General features: G+C 47.7%; 1 protein-coding gene across 2 annotated transcripts in view; it reads right to left on the reverse strand.

Annotated features, from left to right (window-relative positions):
* Positions 1–19680, reverse strand: part of Cad87A (cadherin 87A) — a 47985-nt gene that overhangs the window by 16424 nt on the left and 11881 nt on the right. For both annotated transcript variants that reach the window (XM_077649116.1, XM_077649117.1), the window contains exons 7-26: positions 18541–18639; positions 17486–17620; positions 17050–17163; positions 16461–16539; positions 14194–14306; positions 13265–13462; positions 12386–12541; positions 11136–11300; positions 10971–11044; positions 10226–10493; positions 7978–8123; positions 7752–7824; positions 7603–7675; positions 7336–7514; positions 7076–7202; positions 6768–6916; positions 5939–6071; positions 5600–5815; positions 5353–5510; positions 4072–4221 (exon numbers count right to left, since the gene is read on the reverse strand). In XM_077649116.1, the coding sequence (XP_077505242.1) occupies positions 4072–4221; positions 5353–5510; positions 5600–5815; positions 5939–6071; positions 6768–6916; positions 7076–7202; positions 7336–7514; positions 7603–7675; positions 7752–7824; positions 7978–8123; positions 10226–10493; positions 10971–11044; positions 11136–11300; positions 12386–12541; positions 13265–13462; positions 14194–14306; positions 16461–16539; positions 17050–17163; positions 17486–17620; positions 18541–18639 (2805 nt within the window). The remainder of the gene's footprint in view (positions 1–4071; positions 4222–5352; positions 5511–5599; positions 5816–5938; positions 6072–6767; positions 6917–7075; positions 7203–7335; positions 7515–7602; positions 7676–7751; positions 7825–7977; positions 8124–10225; positions 10494–10970; positions 11045–11135; positions 11301–12385; positions 12542–13264; positions 13463–14193; positions 14307–16460; positions 16540–17049; positions 17164–17485; positions 17621–18540; positions 18640–19680) is intronic.

Genomic DNA, 19680 nt, shown 5'->3' on the forward strand with positions numbered 1-19680 from the left:
TCGGTTAAAGCAGCAAAGGAGATGAAGAACGAGTGAAAAGCAGTGGCAGTGCGCCCCACTTCCAAACCCCAGCTCATGAGTTAAGGCGGTCCCAGCATCGAGACGAAGACGAGGGACTGGCTAAGTATTAGGCGGCTGGTCCTGTTTTCCTTTTCTCCCTGTGCCTTTGCGCCTTTTGTCTTGTGTGGATAACGCACGCGGTGAGTTTGTAAATCTGAGGTAATGTCTACGCAGTCTCCCGGCCAGGGGAGCTCTCCCTGGTCGGCTTCCCTATCGCCTCATGAGATGCCTCTGGATGCATTTCAACGCTCCGGCGTCCGCAGCTTTCCTGTGGCGCTGGTGCCAAAGGATGGTATGTTTCTATCAAAATTAACAATCCAGGGCCTGTTCGAGCTGCTCTCCAGGCGGCCACTTCCCTTTATGAGGCAATCACTGAGGTAAGGCAGTTTGGATGTGGCGGGATTATATGCCGTTCACCAGACCTGTAGTGCGCAAAGGATCCTCTAAACTGCTCTTCTTTTGGGTCTCTTCCGGTAAACAGCTTCATTCTGTCTCATCTGGCCTGTACAAAAGGTTTGGTTCGTGGTGTGGACTCTTGCTTGTCTCCAGTTAAGACTCTCGACCTTCTCTCTGCAGCGGGTGTTGTTGCGGTGTATCGGTGTAGCCGGGAGGTGAACGATGTGCGGGTGCCAACGGAAACGGTTATTGCCACTTTTGCGGGCACTGCCTGCCCCTCAGAGATAAAAGTATGGCCCTTAATCTTCCGTGTAGATCCCCTTCCGTCTAAGCCACTGCGGTGCAGCAATTTCTGGCTATATGGCCATAGTGCTCGTGGCTGCAAGTCCACCTTGCGGGGATGCAAATGCGGCAATGACCATCCATCAAATTTATGTTCTGATCAAAACGAGAAGTGTTGCCTTTGTGGTGGATCTCACGCTGCATATTCCACGGATTGTCCTTCTCGGGATCATGAATTGCAAATTCTAGACATAACCGACCGCAAACACTGTTCGCGGCGCGGGGCAATATCAGAAACCAAAGAAAGCTCACGGCTATGCAGGTGTGTCAGACCGTTCAGGAGTGACACCAGATTCGTCTATCTCTCAGGCAATAGTGACTGCTGTGGAAGCCTCTATGGCTAAGATGGTTGACAGGATAGTGTACACTGTCACATAGTGCATATCTAATGCCCTGGCAACGCAGGTTACCCAGGCCATGCAAATTGGAATGACTTCTGCCATGTCAGCCATGCCTTCGTTAATGACCCAACATTCCTTGCCTGCGTTGTCTGAGCCCCAGGAACAAGTTTCTGCTGTTTCTACATTTCCTCGGCCCGCTAATTCAGACAATGTTCAAATTATTCATGATACAGAGATAGTGGATTCGGATACGCGAATCCTCAAACGCAGTGGATCCCCCATGTCTAACCCTTCTTCTCCACATCCTCAGCCGAAATCAAAGAATGAACAGAATGGCTCTAAGCCAAAAGAAGCTATTTTGGAGCAGGCAGTTGCTGCTGCCCGGATTGCTCAGCCATAGCAGTGTTAAGAGTTCTCCAGTGGAACTGTCGGTCACTTCTTTCAGCTTCAACAGACTTACTGTTCCTTATATCTCAATCCAGACATAATTAATTTACAAGAAACTTGGCTTACATCTGAAAAGCACTTCCATTTGCAAAATTATTATTCATTTCGACAATATCGACAGTCAAGAGGAGGAGGCTTACTCATACTAGTTTCTTTTAAATTTTGTCACAAGGCTAAGATTACTTTTCAGTCCTCTACTATAGACTGTGAGTTATTGGCTTTAGACTTTGAAATTCCAGGGTGCTATCGCTTTTCATTAGTAAATGTTTATTTTCTTTGCAGTGTGCAGGATACCAGGCTGCTAGATCTCCTGCTACTTAATTGTCAGAAGTCAGTTCTCTTGCCGGCGACCTTAATTCTCTTCGTGTGTCGTGGGGCTTTAGGACAGATTTATGTGGTAAGCGCCTTTGGGATTGGTTTATTGATAACCTTTCGTACATGAATTCGGGTTCGGCCACATTTCTTCGCGCACAAATCTTATTTGTGTTAGATTTAACTTTGACCAGCCCTAGTGTTCCTGTACTCAATTGGTCGACTATGGATTGTGGAACATCTAGCGATCACATACCTATCGTTTTTTACGTTAATTTCTGCTTAATTCCGGCGTGCTCTTAGTTGAGGTCATATATAAACTATGACCAGTTTCAGTCCGCTTTGCGCTCCACTCTTGCTTCAGCGGTTAATTCTGCTGAAGAGCATATAGCAAAAGACATATGCTTGGCTATTGAGGAATGTCGAAAGAAGTCGGAATTTTTGGTACGAGGGAACACTTAACCTAGATGGTGGAATGCATATTGTTCGCGGGATTACAGAGGCAGAAAGGCAGCATGGAAGAAGCTCTTACACAATCAGTGCCCGAAAAATTGGCATGATTTTAAGTTCGTTGCGACTCCTATTAAACGCACAATCTCACAAGCAAAATAAAATTATGTATCCGAGCATTTCGATTTTCTAACAAAATCAGGAAATCGTCGTGCACTTTTCGGATTGTTAAGATCGCGGAAAAAGATTCCGGTTTCATAAAATTCACCCTCACATGTTTTGACCCCGCAAGGAGCAATAGAAACAATTCATACAATTTCCAAAGGATTATAGCAGCGTTTCTCGTCTGTACTTCCTTTGCGCTCCGCGTTTGTGTCGTCAGTGGACCAGATTCAGCATGACCCCCTATTACCCTTCTCGAGCTTTCTCCGATAGTGTGCAGGTTACCAACTGCTGCTCCTGGCCCTGATAGGGTAACATCAAAAATGTTATGGATCCTCTTTGAGGAGTCCCCTACCTCCTTATTGCAGCTGGTTAATTCTTCCATCAAACATGCATGGATTCCTCCTGAGTGGAAAATCGCCAAAGTGATTCCTTTACATACTAACAATGGCGGTGGCTATTCTCTGGATAATATTAGATTCATTTCATTGACACCAAACGTGGTTAAGTTAATTGAAAGGGTCATGCTCCTACGTGTTTCGGAGTTTGTTGACCGCAAAAATATCCTTAGTCTCTGTCAAATTGGTTTCCGTCAAAAATGTTCCATATGGAATGCTCACACCGACCTTGAGAGTCGTATTCTTTTTGCGCGGCACCAAAAAATGCATGCTGCATTGGTGACATTAGATGTAGCCAAAGCTATTTGTTAAGAATTTGTTAAGAACTACCACTGGATCTCTTTTAAGATCTGATGATTACCTGCACCTGAGGTAATCGTGGAGCAGGCAATCATGCCATTCACGGCAGCTTGAGGTATCTCTATCAAGGCTCCGCTGCCGGATCCCACCCTTAAATTTTTATTTGCACAGGTCTGGGTTGGCGCTTAATCCCGTCTGCGTATTCTGTGGTGAGCACGAAACCATAGTCCTTTTTTTTTTGTCGCCGCTACACCATGATGAGAAGACGGTTTTTAGAGAATCCACTCCAACAGCTTGGCCTTTGATTGATCAGCCCAGTCTTATTGTCGTTTGGAGCCATACCATACTTTGGTACAACCACAAGTCTGTTTTTACCACCTTGCAAATTTTTGAATGGAATCAAATCGGCTACCCTGGTAACTTTTTTCAATGTTACTTTTATTCTTACAATTATTATTATCAATAAACCACTCGGCTATAAACATCAGTGTCGATCTCCTGCGTGCGTTATGCATTTCCCGTTTCATTTCGCTGTTCCTTTTTTTTACTCCTTCCTTCCTCAGCATTCCTTTTATTTTCGTCCAGGAAATATTTATCTGAAAAACTCTCGGTGCCCCCCGATTCTTGGCCAATCCCCCGTGTGGGCATGTGCCATTGTATGAGGGTAACAACAACAACAACAACAACAACAACAACAACAACAACAACAACAACAACAACAACAACAACAACAACAACAACAACAACAACAACAACAACAACAACAGTGCGCCCCAAGATGTTTCTCTGCATTAAACGTCACAGCGTCGCACATTGAGCGCCCCCCCCCCCCCACCCCCACCCCCTTTCCTTTACGCACGTACCCTTTTGTTGACTTGAAAGTCTCCGCTTTTCTCTCCCAGCAAGGAGTACGAAACGACGCCGAATTCTCCGGCATCGATGTCTTTCGCCTCAACTTTCGTCACGAACGTGCCTTGAGGGGCGTTCTCCTGGACTGAAGCCTGGTAAGCTTTCTGGAAGCGAGCAACCAGCGAATGATCAGTGAACGCAAACTAAAGTGAATGGTTTGCTAGACGCGCAGAGTTCTCGAAACGGCCAAGCATCCACCTGGCAGTGACTGCGGCCGGCCGGCACATCTGCAACTGCCAGGCACCGACGACTGCCGCTTGTAGCAGAACATGCCGTGTGCGAACTTTGAACGTTATGTACACTGTATCGTGATTTGGCGGCCCCGAAGTTGAAGCAATGTAGCTGGCGCCGGCAAATCAAAGTCCAAGCTATCAAAGAATTTCGCGCGTTAGAACGGTGTGCGATTTACCAGCATTTTCTCATCGTACCCTGGGCAGCCACGGCTGTCGAAAAGTGACGGGCGCCAGCCAGTCGCGAAGCATTCTTGAAAGCCAGATGTTTTGGTAGTTCGGTCGCTGATTTGCTGGCGCAAGATGTAACTTCCACTTCAGTACCGACAAATTGCAAGGCGGGGAATATCTGTGCTCAACGCCCGTGGTGCATTATTGTCTAGTTCTGCTGTGCTACAACTGCATTATGAATGCCGCTGAGTTTAATTGCTCTGCCGCATGCTTTCAAAATGTGTATAACCTGCTAACACTGCTCCTTTTACAACGTTCATTTCTGTGCCCTTTTCTCCTAGCTCTCACGCAGTACTTCAAAGTGCATCCATTTGAGCTGTTTGAAAATAAATACAGAGGCTCGGGCAGTTTCACCGCGAAGGCGGCATGTTCAAGGAAAGGACTGGGAATTCGCTCTTTTCGTAAAAAGGTGGATACGTTTACCGGAAGGTAAACAGTGCGATTTTGCACTCGAATAAATCTGCGAAAGCCGAATGCGAGCTGCTCAGGGAAGTTTTAGCAACAGCGATGTTGCCACCAAGTTACTTATATTTTAACTAGCGGGCACCAAGAGCACATTTACAGGAGAAAGATGAGTTCTTTTGGAGGGGTCTTGAGAAAATATTTTTTCGCTTACACATATATTTTCTATACACTGCTCTCATAACCAGGCTTTGAAAGTCTCAGCCGAGGAAATCTCGAACCTAACTTGCAGCGCAAAAAGTGAAGCAGTCAAGAAGCAATAATTTTAAGACGGTTTTAGTAAAAAAAAGTAAGAAACGAGTGCAGGCATACCTGCGAAAACGTCGGGTCGTTGTCGTTTATGTTGGTCACAGTTGCCGTCACCATTGCGACCGCTGACAACTGAGGAATGCCCGTATCTCTCACAACGACAGAGAACCGCAATTCTTGCACTTGCTCATAATCGACTCTTTTGTGTATTGTGACCACACCTGAAGAAAGAAGGAAAAAAGGGCGAGATGTCGCGATCAGAATAATGGACATTGTCGCTGGCATGTCTTCCGAAAAGCAAATTGCTTACCGGAAAGTTTGTCAATGGCGAAGTAAGGATTTTCGGGTTCGATAGAATAACTGGCAATGTTTGAGTCCGGGTCCGTGGCAACGAACGACGCGACGACGCTGCCGACGGGCTGCTCTTCCATAACACTGATGGACAGCTCCGGATGGTCGGGACTCCAAGGAGGCGGGAACGAAGGCGGAAAATCGTTGAGGTCCACTATAGTGATCACAAGGGTGCCTGGGGTGGTGAAAAATGGATGCCTGGTTGACAACTTGCGAATGTGGATTTACGGACTGTTTTGTTTTCTGTTTAGTTTACACTCTTCTCGAAAGGTGGATGGAAGAGGCGGTTGCACACTACCTAATCCAGTCTGGAGTGGCACAGCGCTGACGTCAGTCACCACGGTGGTTAGCATGACGACGGCTGCAGCTTCGCGGTCGAGCCTGGATGCCACTCTGATCTCGCCAGTGTCCGCGTCCACATCAAAGAAGGCCTAGGGTCAGCGGACAGATTTTAGCCATCAGCTGACACCGAGAGATACGGCAGGTTTCTTTTTGTGTGCTATAGCCGGCTCTGATTTCATCAATTCAATATATGACGCACATATTCTTCGCCAATATATGCCTCACATCTGTTGACGGGAATATGGTCTGAAATAATTTTACGAACGTTTGATTTTTAAGTGCACGGCGAACCCAAACGCGGTATCTGAGCCTGCACCTGGCATTACATGGTCTTGCCTTTTAACCGGACACCAAGCCATCCTCGCGGTAGATTAAACGTGAAAGCAGCCACATGCTGCATGACGTTGATGCAGGGCTTTGCATGGATTCCGACGCGTTGCTTCCACTGCCTCGAAATCCCGCGGCGTCTGTGTATTCTTCGCTGTGTTGCCTCGACACTCCTTTTCTGCACTTTTTGCTCGGTCGCGCATGTTAGCTGCTGCTTTTATTCAGCCCCGTCGGGATTACTCAGTGGTCAGGGCTCTCGGCTGCTGAGTCCGAGGCCGCGGGCCGCGTTCCGATGGAGGCGAAACGCAAGGCGCCCACGTGCTATGGTGGTCGAAATTAATTCGGAGCCCTCCACTACGACGTCCCTCATAGCCCATATACCATACCTCTTTTATCCAGTTTAAAGCTGGCTAAATAAACGTCAGTTTGGTACCGATAAGATGTGAGCAGTCACTTACTTTGTAAGCTTGAACTGACTCATTCACGTTTCTCCCATCTTTAGCAATGGCTGTCACAGGTTCCGCAATGCCGTACTTCAAAAATTCCGGGGAGCTTGCATCCGGATCTTTGGCCACAAGTTTGTAGAATCTGTAGCCAACTGGCGCCCCTGCATGTGCACAATGTTCTTGTTTTACTCGCAGTGCATACGGTGCATGTCCGGTGGCACCTTAAAAACAAGTCACAGAAAGGCCATCGCCTCTAGAACCATAAATCTGCGTCGACGAGGGCCATGCGTTACAAGAATCCACGGCTGCTTAATGTGTACCTTCGGACACTTGCGCTCTTTGTGTCGTCGGCTGAAAATATGGCATCTTGTCGTTGCTGTTCAAAATGTTCACGCTAAGCGTCGTCGTTCCTGTTTTTTCGGGAACTCCGCCGTCAATTCCAATAATCTGTCAGAGCCATAAAACAGAAACAAAACAGCGATGGTGGGTGAATGGGTGAGAGCACTCATAGGATGTATAAAAAAGACGGCTACCGGGTTCGTAAAACTGCGACCCTCGTTGAACATTTATCTTTCTATACCTCCATAATGTAGCTGCTTCGTCTATCGTAGTCTAGACGACTTGTGGCTGACAATGAGACGACTCCTGTACTGGCATCTATGGTGAAATCGTCGAAGGCTCCTTTCAAGATGCGATAGGTGACGTGGGCGTTCGCTCCCGTGTCGGCGTCCGTCGCAGAGACCTGTTCCACAAGGGTTCCTGTCGAAGAAGTGAGGGCCTGTCAGGGCCTTTCGTGATGGTGTATACGTAATCGAAGCATTGGCGCTGCGTATACGCCTTCAGTTACCTGGTGGCGACGCTTCCGGCACTGAAGCGACATAGCGATCTTTCTGGAAAACGGGACTGTTGTTGTTGGCGTCCTGAAAAAAAAAATCATGCTTACAGCATACGCCAAAGAAAAAAATCGTTTCATATAACAACAACGAAGCAACGTACCCTCACGGTGATCTTAACTATTGCAGTGTCGATGCCAGAGCCACCGTCAGAGGCTTGTACGGTTAGCGTTATCCTGTGGAGAGAAATGGAAATGCCGAAATTTGTACATATTTCTGTACTCGCTCGGTCAAGTATAAGAGCAAGGTATACCTGTGTTACCCTGGCATTTGCGCAACAAGGCACATTGAAAGGTACATTTGCTGCATGCCGATACCATTTGACTTACGTGTCCGTTCTGAGAAGGGAAACATCCAGCCCTTGGCGACTCGTGACTGTAATGTCACCCGTCTGTGAGTTGATGGTAAAGAGGTTGTAGCTGTTTCCGGAGACGATGCTGTACTTCACGAACGACGTCACGTCAGGATCCCGCGCCTGAAAGGGTAAGCTACGTAAGATATAGTTGTTGTAGCTGAGTACAGTGTGCTACGAGAATACATGTTAAGTTTTCCACAAAGAAGGAAAAAAATACTACCTCCCAAACACTTCATAACTCTATACCTTGAACACATTTGGCCACACTACAGTGCTGTTTTTTTTTCTCCACCGACACAAGTTCTTATATGTCAGATCTAGAACTGAAAACTGGTGTCAGGTAATCTGTGTGCCTGACACCTCATAGAAGTGAACACAGCAAGAGATTGGTGTGTTCTTAAGCGAGCAAAGGCAAACTTGCCAGGTAATATTTATTCTATATCCATGGAAAGCTTTATTATGAATATGAAAAAAAGTATTAGCTGATGTGCTAAATCACTGATACCACGCGCTTCACAAATTTCGAAATAAATGACTCCTGCTAATTTTGAGAAATCGTACCTGCCTAGTGGCGACTGCCTGTTTTAAAGGCGACATTTTTGTCAGATGTGCAAAGTAGTGTGCGACCGTGAGAGTCGGCCCCCCCTTTACATGCCAGTGACGCGATGCAGCTAAGCACAGTTTCTAAGTCGTCATCGCCGCAGACTGCACCAGTTTGCAGGTATGAGCTGAACGGATAGCAATGATTGCCCATGCCTGGACACATCAGAAGTCACATTTCTGTCGCTAAATGTGATAGTAATCACAATACTTTTTTCGTGTAAGTTGCGTCAGACGCCTACCTTACCCTTCGTAAGCACGTGCTGTTGGCTTTCGCCGGCCTTTGCTTGACATGCAGGGAAAAACCTGTGGACTCTTTTTCTACACAGACGATTGCCTGCTTATGCAACGTTATGCTTGACATGCCACAAAAGAAGCTGCCTCGCCTTTCATTCCTCTGGGCGCATCATTGAGCATCCACAACATAAGTTAGTGAGAGGGCAGTGAGAAGTAATGCAGGGAACCCACAGATCATGTGATCTGTGGTTGGTCGCAAGCAGCGTGTCAGAGTGGCCAGCAGAGAAGACGAGCTCCCCGAGGAGAAAACAGCGAGCTTGAATCTCGTTTCAAAAAAGGTTCTCTCGAATCAGGGTAGAGCCAGCATCATCATCATCATCATCAGTCGAAAAGTTGAACCGAGGGAGATGAAGGCTGTCGAAAGTATAAACGCGATTCTGAGACATTCAGATATGGCTCTCAAAGGCGAACCAAAGGCTTTTCAAAGCGAATTCTGCAGCTCGCAAAAGGCGCTGGAAGACATAGCACATGCGGCTTCAGGAGGTCTGGCGTTCTTAGAGTTACAGGGACACTGGAGAAAAATTTAAGCTGGCCAATATATCGATTGATTACCATGTTCCAACGAAAAGCCGGCTACTTTAACTGAAAACGAAGCTTACTTAAAGCTAGAAAGGGTTTAAAAAAATGCATGCCAGGTATAGCCGCTACAGACCGCTCTCAAAAGCAAACTGCGATGACGTCGTGCTTTTCTTGTTTTTCGTTTTTTTTGCGGATCTCTGAGCGCAGACCACACCGCACATTCGCTTACAGACGGTTATCATGGAGTCCCCAATGCACTCAATGTGACATTCTACGTCGTGAGTTTGAATCCCCGAGTGATGGAAACAAATATTCCATTTTCGACTTTGAATTTCTTAGCAACAGCTATGTCTTTTACGGCCGAGCGTAAGCCAGTAGAACCACAAAAAAAGCCAGACAATCAAATTTTACCAAGAAGAATTTGGATAGAGTTGTCCTCAGCGTCCCTCCATTGAGATGCAAGTTTGCTGCAGGGTGGCTACACTTGCCATAACATTTCGATGTACTGTATGCATTATCTTCTGCGAATTGAATGGGAACCTGTTGCACTACTGCTGTCAGCCTGCAAAGGCACGACTTTTATCCTTTACAACCGGCAGCAAACTGTTTTGTGCCCAGACAAACGCCTCATGAACACAAAACTAGCCCCACTACTTCCAGGTGCCACTGCTTGCTGCGTCCATCTTGCTTTTGAAATTTCTCCCAGAGTAAGCCAAGACCTGATATTTTTGGAGAAGCAGTCTCGCTTCCTGTTAGCCGCTCCTCTGCCGTGGCAGCGCTCGCAGTCGAGCACAGGAAGTGCGTACCTGGACCCTCAGCGGGGGGTCGAAGCGCACGTCCCCTTCGTCGATGAGCGCCGTGTAGAGGTGTTGCTCGAAGGCTGGCGGGTTGTCATTGGCGTCCGTCAGCCGCACCGTGAGCGGGACCACGGCACTCTGGCCGCGGCCCCGGTCGTCGGTGGCCTGGTAGGAGAGGAAGTACGAGGGCCGTGCCTCGAAGTCCAGGCAGTTGCCACGCCCGGGCGTCTCGCACGGCGCCACCGTCACCACGCCCGAGCTGGGGTCCACGTGGAACCTGCCGAACGCCGCACGAGAGAGAGGCATGCCGCATGCGTACGCTGCCGTGAACAGCTCATCTCTGAATTCTTGTCCAAAGAGCTCAGCGGTGATGCGAGGAGCTGAAGAAGCTTTATAGACGTAATATGGTTCTCAATCTGAAGCCGGTTCTCCATAGTATTATGTCATTTATGTCATTTATGTCATGCGGCAGAATGGGGGGTCACGCGCGGTAGTGCGGCATCAGCGATGACTGTTACACTGCTCCTTATAGGCTCAGGAGCCGAAAACGTTTCAGGGGCTTCCGAAAAACGGTAACTACACCACTCTAGTTTAATTCAAACTAGTATGTGCAGGTAAATTAACTAAACAAATCACAGTACGGCAAGTTCGTTTTTAACGTTTCTGAATTAAGCCGCTGCACGCATGCGGCAGAGCACGACATATTATTTGTTACTTCTACTTGCTTCTTCAGTATAGGTGCGCGGTAACCTACTTGTCTGCGCCGTTTCCAAGAAGAGAGTACATTAAACCGGACTCTCCGTGAGGGCTTGTGTCTCTGTCGGTAGCCTGATAAGAAACAAAAATAAAGTGTTCAACATTAAAACAGGAGGCAGGCAATGCCATCGGAATCCATCTGTAGCTCCTCTAATGTACGTACCACTATAGTCGTTACCACGCTTCCAGGTGACGCGTCTTCAACGACTGTTGCCGTGTAGCTCTCTTCTTCAAACACTGGGGCGTTGTCATTGATGTCGAGCACGTTCACTGTTACCGTGGCTGTGCTCGACAGTTTCGGATTCGTGAACGCTTCTTCTGCAACCACCTGCCAAGAAGACACACGTGCGCGCACAAAAAATCAGGGCAGCGCAATATATTGATATGCGCCAGCAGCTTTGAGCATAAACATGAATGCAATTGGGTTAGAGAAACGAGCATATGTCGGTGGTCCGTAGTTAATTTGAGCCTATTTATCACTTTCCTGTTGTTCCAACTGTACATCTTGAAGAATCCGTCTCTCGGCACACACTGCCTCGCGAAGCGTATCGTACTTTACTCACTTCGTATGAACAGAATGACGGCAGTGCACATCACGTGCCTTTGAGGTTATAACTGCCGGTCGTTAGTAATAGCCGCATCAGTGCTTAGAATTTCGAAAACGCGATTACCCACACCGCTGTGGCTCAAGAAAATTTGGCTGCATCGTGCGAAAATACGTGCGCTTTCGAAAGCACGCAGGCAAAGCAACCCCTCCGGTTCACGTAACTAGTCGAAAAAGACAAATTTTGTCGAGCCACAGCACCAAGGGTAATCGCGTTTTCGAAATTCTAAAAACTAATATGGCTGTTACTCACCGGCCACAAATCTCTAATTCCAACTAGGCACCTAACTGTACTAGTTAAAAGGATAATTATTAAAAATGAGTTAACCAGCTAACTACTTAAGACGATTCACCTGTTTCTGGTGTCCGCCAACACTGGCAACACAATGACGCAAAAGGCATATTTTTACCCCAAAAATCCTATTTTTGAAAATTTTTGAAAGTGTTCGCTGCAACGCCCAGAATGCAGCCTGAAGCTGCTACCGCGTACCCAGAAGGGTCTATGTCTCAGTAGCTGTGTCGTTTACCCGTTTGCGTTCCTTACTACGTCACTTTGACCGCTGTCATTTTTGTGATGACAGCTTTCAGCGTGAATAGATTCCCGTTTGCCCATTTTAATTCAGCTCCTAATTCGGCAGATTGCGACAGTTGTTGCTTTACTTTTTTAGGCAAGTTGACTCGCTCCATGCAGAGACAAATTGGCGCGTGATATTTGCTAGCACCAAAGCTGCCGGAAAATCGTGTCACAGTTTCGGTCTCTTTTCGATGTTGTCAGCGCGTACGAAATGGATGCTGTTTCTTGTGCATACCAACAAGATGAACTTTCGTTGGTTTGGATTCTCGTAGTCCAGTGGTCCTTTGACAATGCGAATGCTCACAGATGTTGAACCGGTTGCGATGGTGGGCTCCACGGAAAACATCCCCGATGAATCGACCAGATTTATATTAAAAACGGAGTTTGAACCCTGCAAACGAACAAAGGAAAGTTAGTGACGCGACAAGCATGCTATGTATCAGAAATAGTTATTTTTAGCGATATAATACGCTTTAATAGTGCCACGTTATAGAAAATGTAGTTTTATCCGTTAGTAAATTTCAGCACAGCGAGTTTGTCAGAGGCACAGGGACAGGCGGGACGCCTGCATTTGAGAGAGTACTGTGTTTATAAAAATGTGTGTCGCGAAATGATTATGAGGGCGTTGGTGTCTCTCGGCCATCTGGTGCCGCTTCAGTAAGTTTCTTGTACGTTGCGTGTGAAGCGACTTTCTTATTCCTGCCTGAGCACTGAGGTTCATTTTTCTTAGGGGTCCCTGTCAGCACTGTTGCGCGCATGAAAGCCCACACTCCTGTTTTCTTTTTTTTTGCTTTTATGGTGAAAAGGTCGCATTGCGTTTTTATGGAGGAAAAACGCTAAGGCGCCCGTGTGCTGTGCGATGTCAGTGCACGTTAAAGATCCCCAGGTGGTCGAAATTATTCCGGAGCCCTCCACTACGTCACCTATTCTTCCTTTCTTCTTTGACTCCCTCCTTTATCCCTTCCCTTACGGTGCGGTTCAGGTGTCCAACGATATATGAGACAGATACTGCGCCATTTCCTTTCCCCAAAAAACCAATTATTATTATTATTAGAGCTGTGCGACTTGGCCGCAGCGACCGCGGGCGCAACCGCAGAACACGTCCAATGCTCACCGTATCGGTGTCCTGGACGAACATGTCCAGGTTGGGTAGCGGGCTTCCGGGTGGGATGTTCTCATTGACGCTGACGCTGTAACTGGGCCGGCTGAATGTCGGTGCCTCGTCGTTCACGTCCTTCACCGTGATGGACAGCGCGGCGGTCGTTGACGCGCCCGGCTCGTCCAGCAGGCGGTCGCCTTCCACCTCTGTGGCCTGCGCGCCATCGGGAAGAGGCAGCTATTGGAAGGCTTCCCCGAGTGCTACAATGTCGGCGTAGAACTGATCTCCACAGTGTCGCTTCGAGTCCCCGCGCAAAGCGGCCTCATGTTCACCGTGGTCACAAAAAAAAGGTTACCAACATGTATAACAACAGCAACAACAACAACAACAACAATAATAATCATATTTTATCCACCTTGCAGCGCACGTAAGTGCAAACCAGCCCGATTAAGCGTTGTCGCTTGGACACGGGTGTGAACAGACACGTGAATACAAGAATGAAGCATCTCAAATAAACTGCAAGAAACAGTTTATACGATATCTAATGAGTTCTAAACTGTACCGGTGCGAGCTTTTAAATTGCTACACGCCGTAGACCCGCAACCGCTAAGAATTCCAGTATACAACTTTTTCTGGAATTTTAGAGCGCAGAATAGCATGCGCTGTTCTCCTTTACGCTATAAATGCATTAGAAAGCTATTTCATGCATGACATTTTATACAAAGGCGGTAGGACGTGTTAAGTATGGCCTCACCTAGACTAAGAATATGTATTCCAATCAACATTTTCTAGGTTCAGAGTTATGCCAGCAAAAATAAGAAGTATGCATGCCCAAGGAAGACATGAAGACGCCCAACTAGCGCCTAGTTCCTGAATAGTTAAAAGCATCCATATGTTAGCTACAATCCGAGCTATTTCGCATGTACACCAATCGCAGCACTCACTTTGACTTTGACAGTGACCACACCGTTAGATGAGCCCAGTTTTTCCTTGTCAAGCAGGTTCGCAGTCATTATAACTCCTGTGTTTTTGTTTACCGCAAAGAAATTTTCGGGATCTGAAAGCAGGTAGAAAGAAAAACAAGTAAAGAAGCGTTACTTATTATTTCGTATAATTAGCAGCGAAAAGCATGCGTTAACTTTACTGATTACCATGCCGACATTTCGCTCAAAACTTGGCTCAGAAAGTGCCTAGCATTTGTGGGGCTGGCGAGGCGATGGAGCAGGCCCTTTGAGCAGGCGGGGCCGCCGCCGTGGCTGAGTGGTTACGGCGCTCGGCTGCTGACGCGAAAGACGCTGATTCGATCCCGGCCGCGACGTCCGAATTTCGATGGAGGCGAAATTCTAGAGGCCCGTGTACTGTGCGATGCCAGTGCACGTTAAGGAACCCCAGGTGGACGAAATTTCCGGAGCCCATCACTGCGGCGTCCCTCGTAGCCTGAGTTGCTTTGGGACGTTAAGCCCCATAAACCATAAACCATAAACCTTTGAGCAGGCGTGGAGCTCACAAAAGTGACACGATGCCGGATTCATGAGAGAATACCGCGAGGTGCCGGAATATCCAGCGTACCAGCCGCGTTGGCTCAGTGGTTATGGCGCTCGGCTGCTGACCCGAAAGACGCGGGCTCGATGCCGGCCGCGGCGGTCGAGTTTCGATGGAGGCGAAATTCTAGAGGCCCGTGTTCTGTGCGATGCCGGTGCACGTAAAAGAACCCCAGGTGGTCGAAATTTCCGGAGTCCTTCACTACGGTGTCTCTCATAGCCTGAGTCGCTTTGGGACGTTAAACCCCCATAAACCAAACCAAACCGAACATCCAGCAGCTGAGCCTGCGCTAAATAGTGCCGTGCCCATTGCAGCGGCGTAACACACAACCTAACGAAAGGAGCAAGCAGCCGCCTTTTGTGCACTCGTAATGCTTTTCCACACCGCCTGGCTGCGCTTATCGGCATGAGCATACGCGCTCTGTCGAAGCCACACGTGGGCGTGCATCAGCTAACAGGCTATGTCGACAGTAGTTAGGAAAGGAATGTTAGCCAAACGAACGCCTATAATGGTTCAGAATGCGGTCTCGCGTTTGTATCGGCCTAAGCGACTGACGGCAGCCATTTCTATAGGCGCCCAGTAGAACAATTTCAGCACCGTCTGGGCACTTCATGTTGCCGATAAGGCGCTTATCTCGCGGAAGCAGATATTTAAGATGGATCGTCTGCGTAACCTGGCCATGTTGGACCACATATAGTCCAGCTTCGTCTTCATCGGACATAGTTGAAGGATGAAATACTTTGAGCGAAATGCCGGGGGACAAACTCATCATCGCCGAAGCCGCACGGTGGGCCTTTGTCCACTGCGATCTTCTCACGTAAGGCAATCGAGCTAATGAACGCTTGGCTACCTCGTCGGCGTAAGTCTGAGGAAGCAGTTTGACTTGTCGCACGAGGCGGCTAGCTGCAACGCGATCCTGCCACACTCACGCAGCACTTCCTGGCTGTCAATGGATACCGGGTGTCGCAAGGAAGGCTTTAAGTTGGTAGTCCGAATATGCCTCCACTGATCACCGGAACCTGTCGCCACGTGCAGATGAGAGGTTTTACGCGCAGCAGAAAAGCTATCAGAAGAAGAGTTGTCAGTTGAGACTAGTGGTGGGTATGGGGAACTTGCGCTGAAGTTTGCGGTGCCGATTGCAGCGCCATAACACAATGCCTAGCGAGAAGAGCAAGCAGTTTTGGGTAGTACTCTTAGTACTTTTCCACGCCACTTTCAGGCGCTTATTGGCGTGAGCCTCCGCGCTCTGTCGAAAGCGCACGTGCCGTGCGTCAGCTATCTGGGCTACGCCGAGAGAAGCTAGGCAATGAATGCCGTCAGCCAAACGCGGGTGTCTAATCGCGCAGAATGTGTTCTTGCGTTTGCAGCGGCCCAAGCGGCTGACAAAAGCAGTTTTGAGTCACCGAATGGAACAATTACAGTGCCACCTTGGCAGCGCAGGTTCCCCATTCAAGAGGAGGGTCGGTGCCGCCACCCTCCCTTCCCGTTGCTGTACACTCTGAATGGTAAGCTTAAACCAGGACAGGCCAGACATTGCCGATGAGCATCTGTTGCTCTTGGTATTTTGCCACATACGGGTTCATTGTTTTTGCATGTTATCACTATGTGGTGCCCACAGTACCCCACTATAGGGGGTTGGAATTTTTAAATATGAAATGCGCGCGCTTACTTGAAACGAGAGAGTAGCGGATGCTCCTAGGAACTCCTCTGTCGCCGTCGATTGCTTTTACTGTCATCACGTACGTCCCCTAGAGAGGTACGAGGAGAAAAAAAGAGGCCCGATTACTTCGAGGAAGCCGACAAATACGTTAGCAGCACTGCTACACGAAGTTTTATCTGTAAATAGTAGTAATGTGAAGAAAAATACGCAGCCGCTTTGCGACCATTTTACGCTGCAGATCTCTTTTCTATTCACGATATTCCTCTGGTTCGTATCGCTTCGTTCCTGTGACTTTTTTTTTAGTATCCTATAATCTCTTGGCACTATCTTTAAACCTGTGCCTCAAAAAATTTACGTCGTAGGGGCTGCACAGTTGTTTTTGCAGCATATGTCCTTGCGCCTTTCTTTAGCTTCTAGCATCTAATTCTAAACTAGCATCTACAACCTCTTTTTATTTGTTATTTATTCGAAAATACTGTGAGCCTGGTTTCCAGGCTCATACCGGAGTGGGTTGTACCGTTTCGCTCACCATAGTTTCGTTCACCGCGTTTTCGTCCACCTCAGTTCACCATATGTTTATATACTGCCTTCAACTTACTACGGGGACATCTTCACTGACAATGGCCGACATCGAGCCAAGAAACACCGGGGGTCGATTCTGAACGTCCGTCACTTTCACAACGGCTGTCGTGGTGGCGTTGAAGGAACCGTCCTGAGAAGAAAAGAAAGGTGCATTTTTGTCTCGTATGTCGACAGCAAGCGTTCTTCTGTTGAACTAGCAAGGATAGGCACCAATCCTCACAGTTGAAAAAGATAGACACAAGAAGACACAATAAAAAGGGGCACCGTACTGAGCTTTCAATGCAAATTAAGATGTCTGAAACGATTCGGAGCCCTTGAACATGAGGTGTGTCGCATTGCCAAGACGTAGCTTTAGCGCATATACCTTCTTTATCTTTTAATGTTTTCAGGCAGACACACAAAAATGGGTGCTTCGACGAGAGCGGGTGTAGACAGTGGAATGTATGACTCACATCCGCTACGAGATTCACTTCGTACACATGACGGACAGCGTGGTCCAACGGCTTCCGCAGTACCAAAGATGCGTTCAGCTCCTGGGGACTAGACATTGTGACCACCACAGAGAACGTGGAGCAGGCTTCCGGGACCTGAAACATGGCAAACCGCGCTGTGCTATCTCCAATAGTACGACAGCATGGTGCAAACAGCGTTTATAATGGAACTCGCCACCTGAAAATAGGCGTATTGTGCTGTTTCTCAAAGTCGCCTTTAGGGCAGAGGCATAGTCTACGCCCGGACAGTGTATGAAAGATCGTTGCACTAATTTAAAAAGACGTCATTCATTGCGCCAGGCAAGTACTGCTCAGATCGCCCGACATCGTAATGCTGACTGGCCGCTAAAAGCCGCTGTCCACCGCCTGCCATCACAACGGCCTTGCTCTGTACGTAGAAGTAACTCTGCCACAGAGAAGCGCTGCTACTGTATGGGCATGCTATTACGCGCTCACTCAAGTCGGCAAAAAGAAGACTAAAATATGTCATGCAAGTATACGATTGGTGCTTTCCGAGAGGGTCCTCTAGGGAGTACAGCGGTACGCTGAAGGGAAACATTGCAAGTCTTAAGTATGCAGCGCGTTTTCTTGGAAGCAGTGCTCGCACACGCCATAGATAGAGCCGCGGTATACTGGTACCTCACCCATGTTCGACCAAAGCTACACAGACGGTCACAGAGGCTGCACGCGTGACCGAAGTGTCTTTTCGAAATCCACGTCCCACTGTGCTCGCGATATGAACGTGAGTGGCGTTCAAACGTCCTTTCCCTCAGATACTGGCTGTTGTTGCTGCCGCTGGGTGACAGCAGCGTGGACACGTACTTTCGTACGCTTTGATCCTGTAGAGGCACGTCACCCTTTTATTGCCTAATTTGCTCCTAGCGCAGGCAAGTCAGACGCCTATCTCGCTAAATGTTGTCTACGTCTCATTTTTTTTTCCTTTCTTGTTGTTCCTCGTAAAACTAGGTCTGCTCTGGCGGTTGGTATAAGTAAGTTGCACGCATATATATACTTACATTGTTGTTCGGGAAGCACTGAACTTGGAGCACGTTCCCTGCAGAATCTAAGTCGGTCACTCTGATGTTGGTCAGGACCGTGTGTCCCACTGGCGCATCCTAGAAGCCAAACGGTTCCAATTCAGACCACATTCAGAAGACAACAAAAACATGAAAAGGCGCCAAAGGAATCGTTTGATAGCTCTCTTATCTACCGAAAAGCGATAGCCGCTGACCCACTTGCATCGCACTTCTCGCAGTACATGACGAAAAAGCGACGACATGCAACGGAGGACAGCAACCAGTGGTGGAGCAAAATGGTAGCTATAAAGCAGTTTCTGAAATAAACAAGGTTGTAACTGACTTTTCCGTTGACCAAATGCCTAGGCGTTACTTTCATCGCTAATTTGAACTGTACTGTGCACGCATAGTATATGTTCACAATGTATGTGCATAGCTGGTGGCCGGCGAAAGCGTTAACGGCACACTAAAACGTTTTATCACTGCAAGACAAATTAAATCATTTATCAAACATTGCCTGTATATCTTGACAATAGCCGCTCACGAGATCGCACTAATCACTTCTTACTAAAGCCCCAAGTCACCCTTAGATGGTGTGTCAGCGTATACGTACTCCCCGCCTACAAGAATCTTAGGGATACTCCTAAATATCCTCCATTCCATGAAAAATAAAGCAGCAAAATGAGTAACGCCATTTTACTTCCGCTATCAAAGCGCGCCCATGTTGAAACACTTAATTGATCTACCATAGTAGCACGGATGCGCAGAACATTCGTCCACTTATATTTTTTTATTTATTTTTTCACGTGCTGAACGACTGCAGCCCGCCAATTTCAAGGACTCATTTTCTTCCCACGCCCCGCACACCAGCACTTGTCTATCTGTTAAGCAATCAAAGTTAGGCCTTTCTTAATTCGAACTCTACCAATGTGTGCATGCCCAAAAATTCTGGAAAGAAGCATTTTTCAACAGGAGAGAGTTGATGTACGAAATTTTTCCATGTACTGTAACATTTCACTATAACATTAAATATATCCGCAGATCTTCCGTCGGCAGGCTTTAATTTTTTGGTATTAACGTTTTTGCTATAGTCAAAAACATTCCCCATTTGTTTTCTATGCCACTCTTAACAGCTCGATG

This window comes from Amblyomma americanum, chromosome 1 (assembly GCF_052857255.1).
Source record: "Amblyomma americanum isolate KBUSLIRL-KWMA chromosome 1, ASM5285725v1, whole genome shotgun sequence".
Lineage (NCBI taxonomy): Eukaryota > Metazoa > Arthropoda > Arachnida > Ixodida > Ixodidae > Amblyomma > Amblyomma americanum.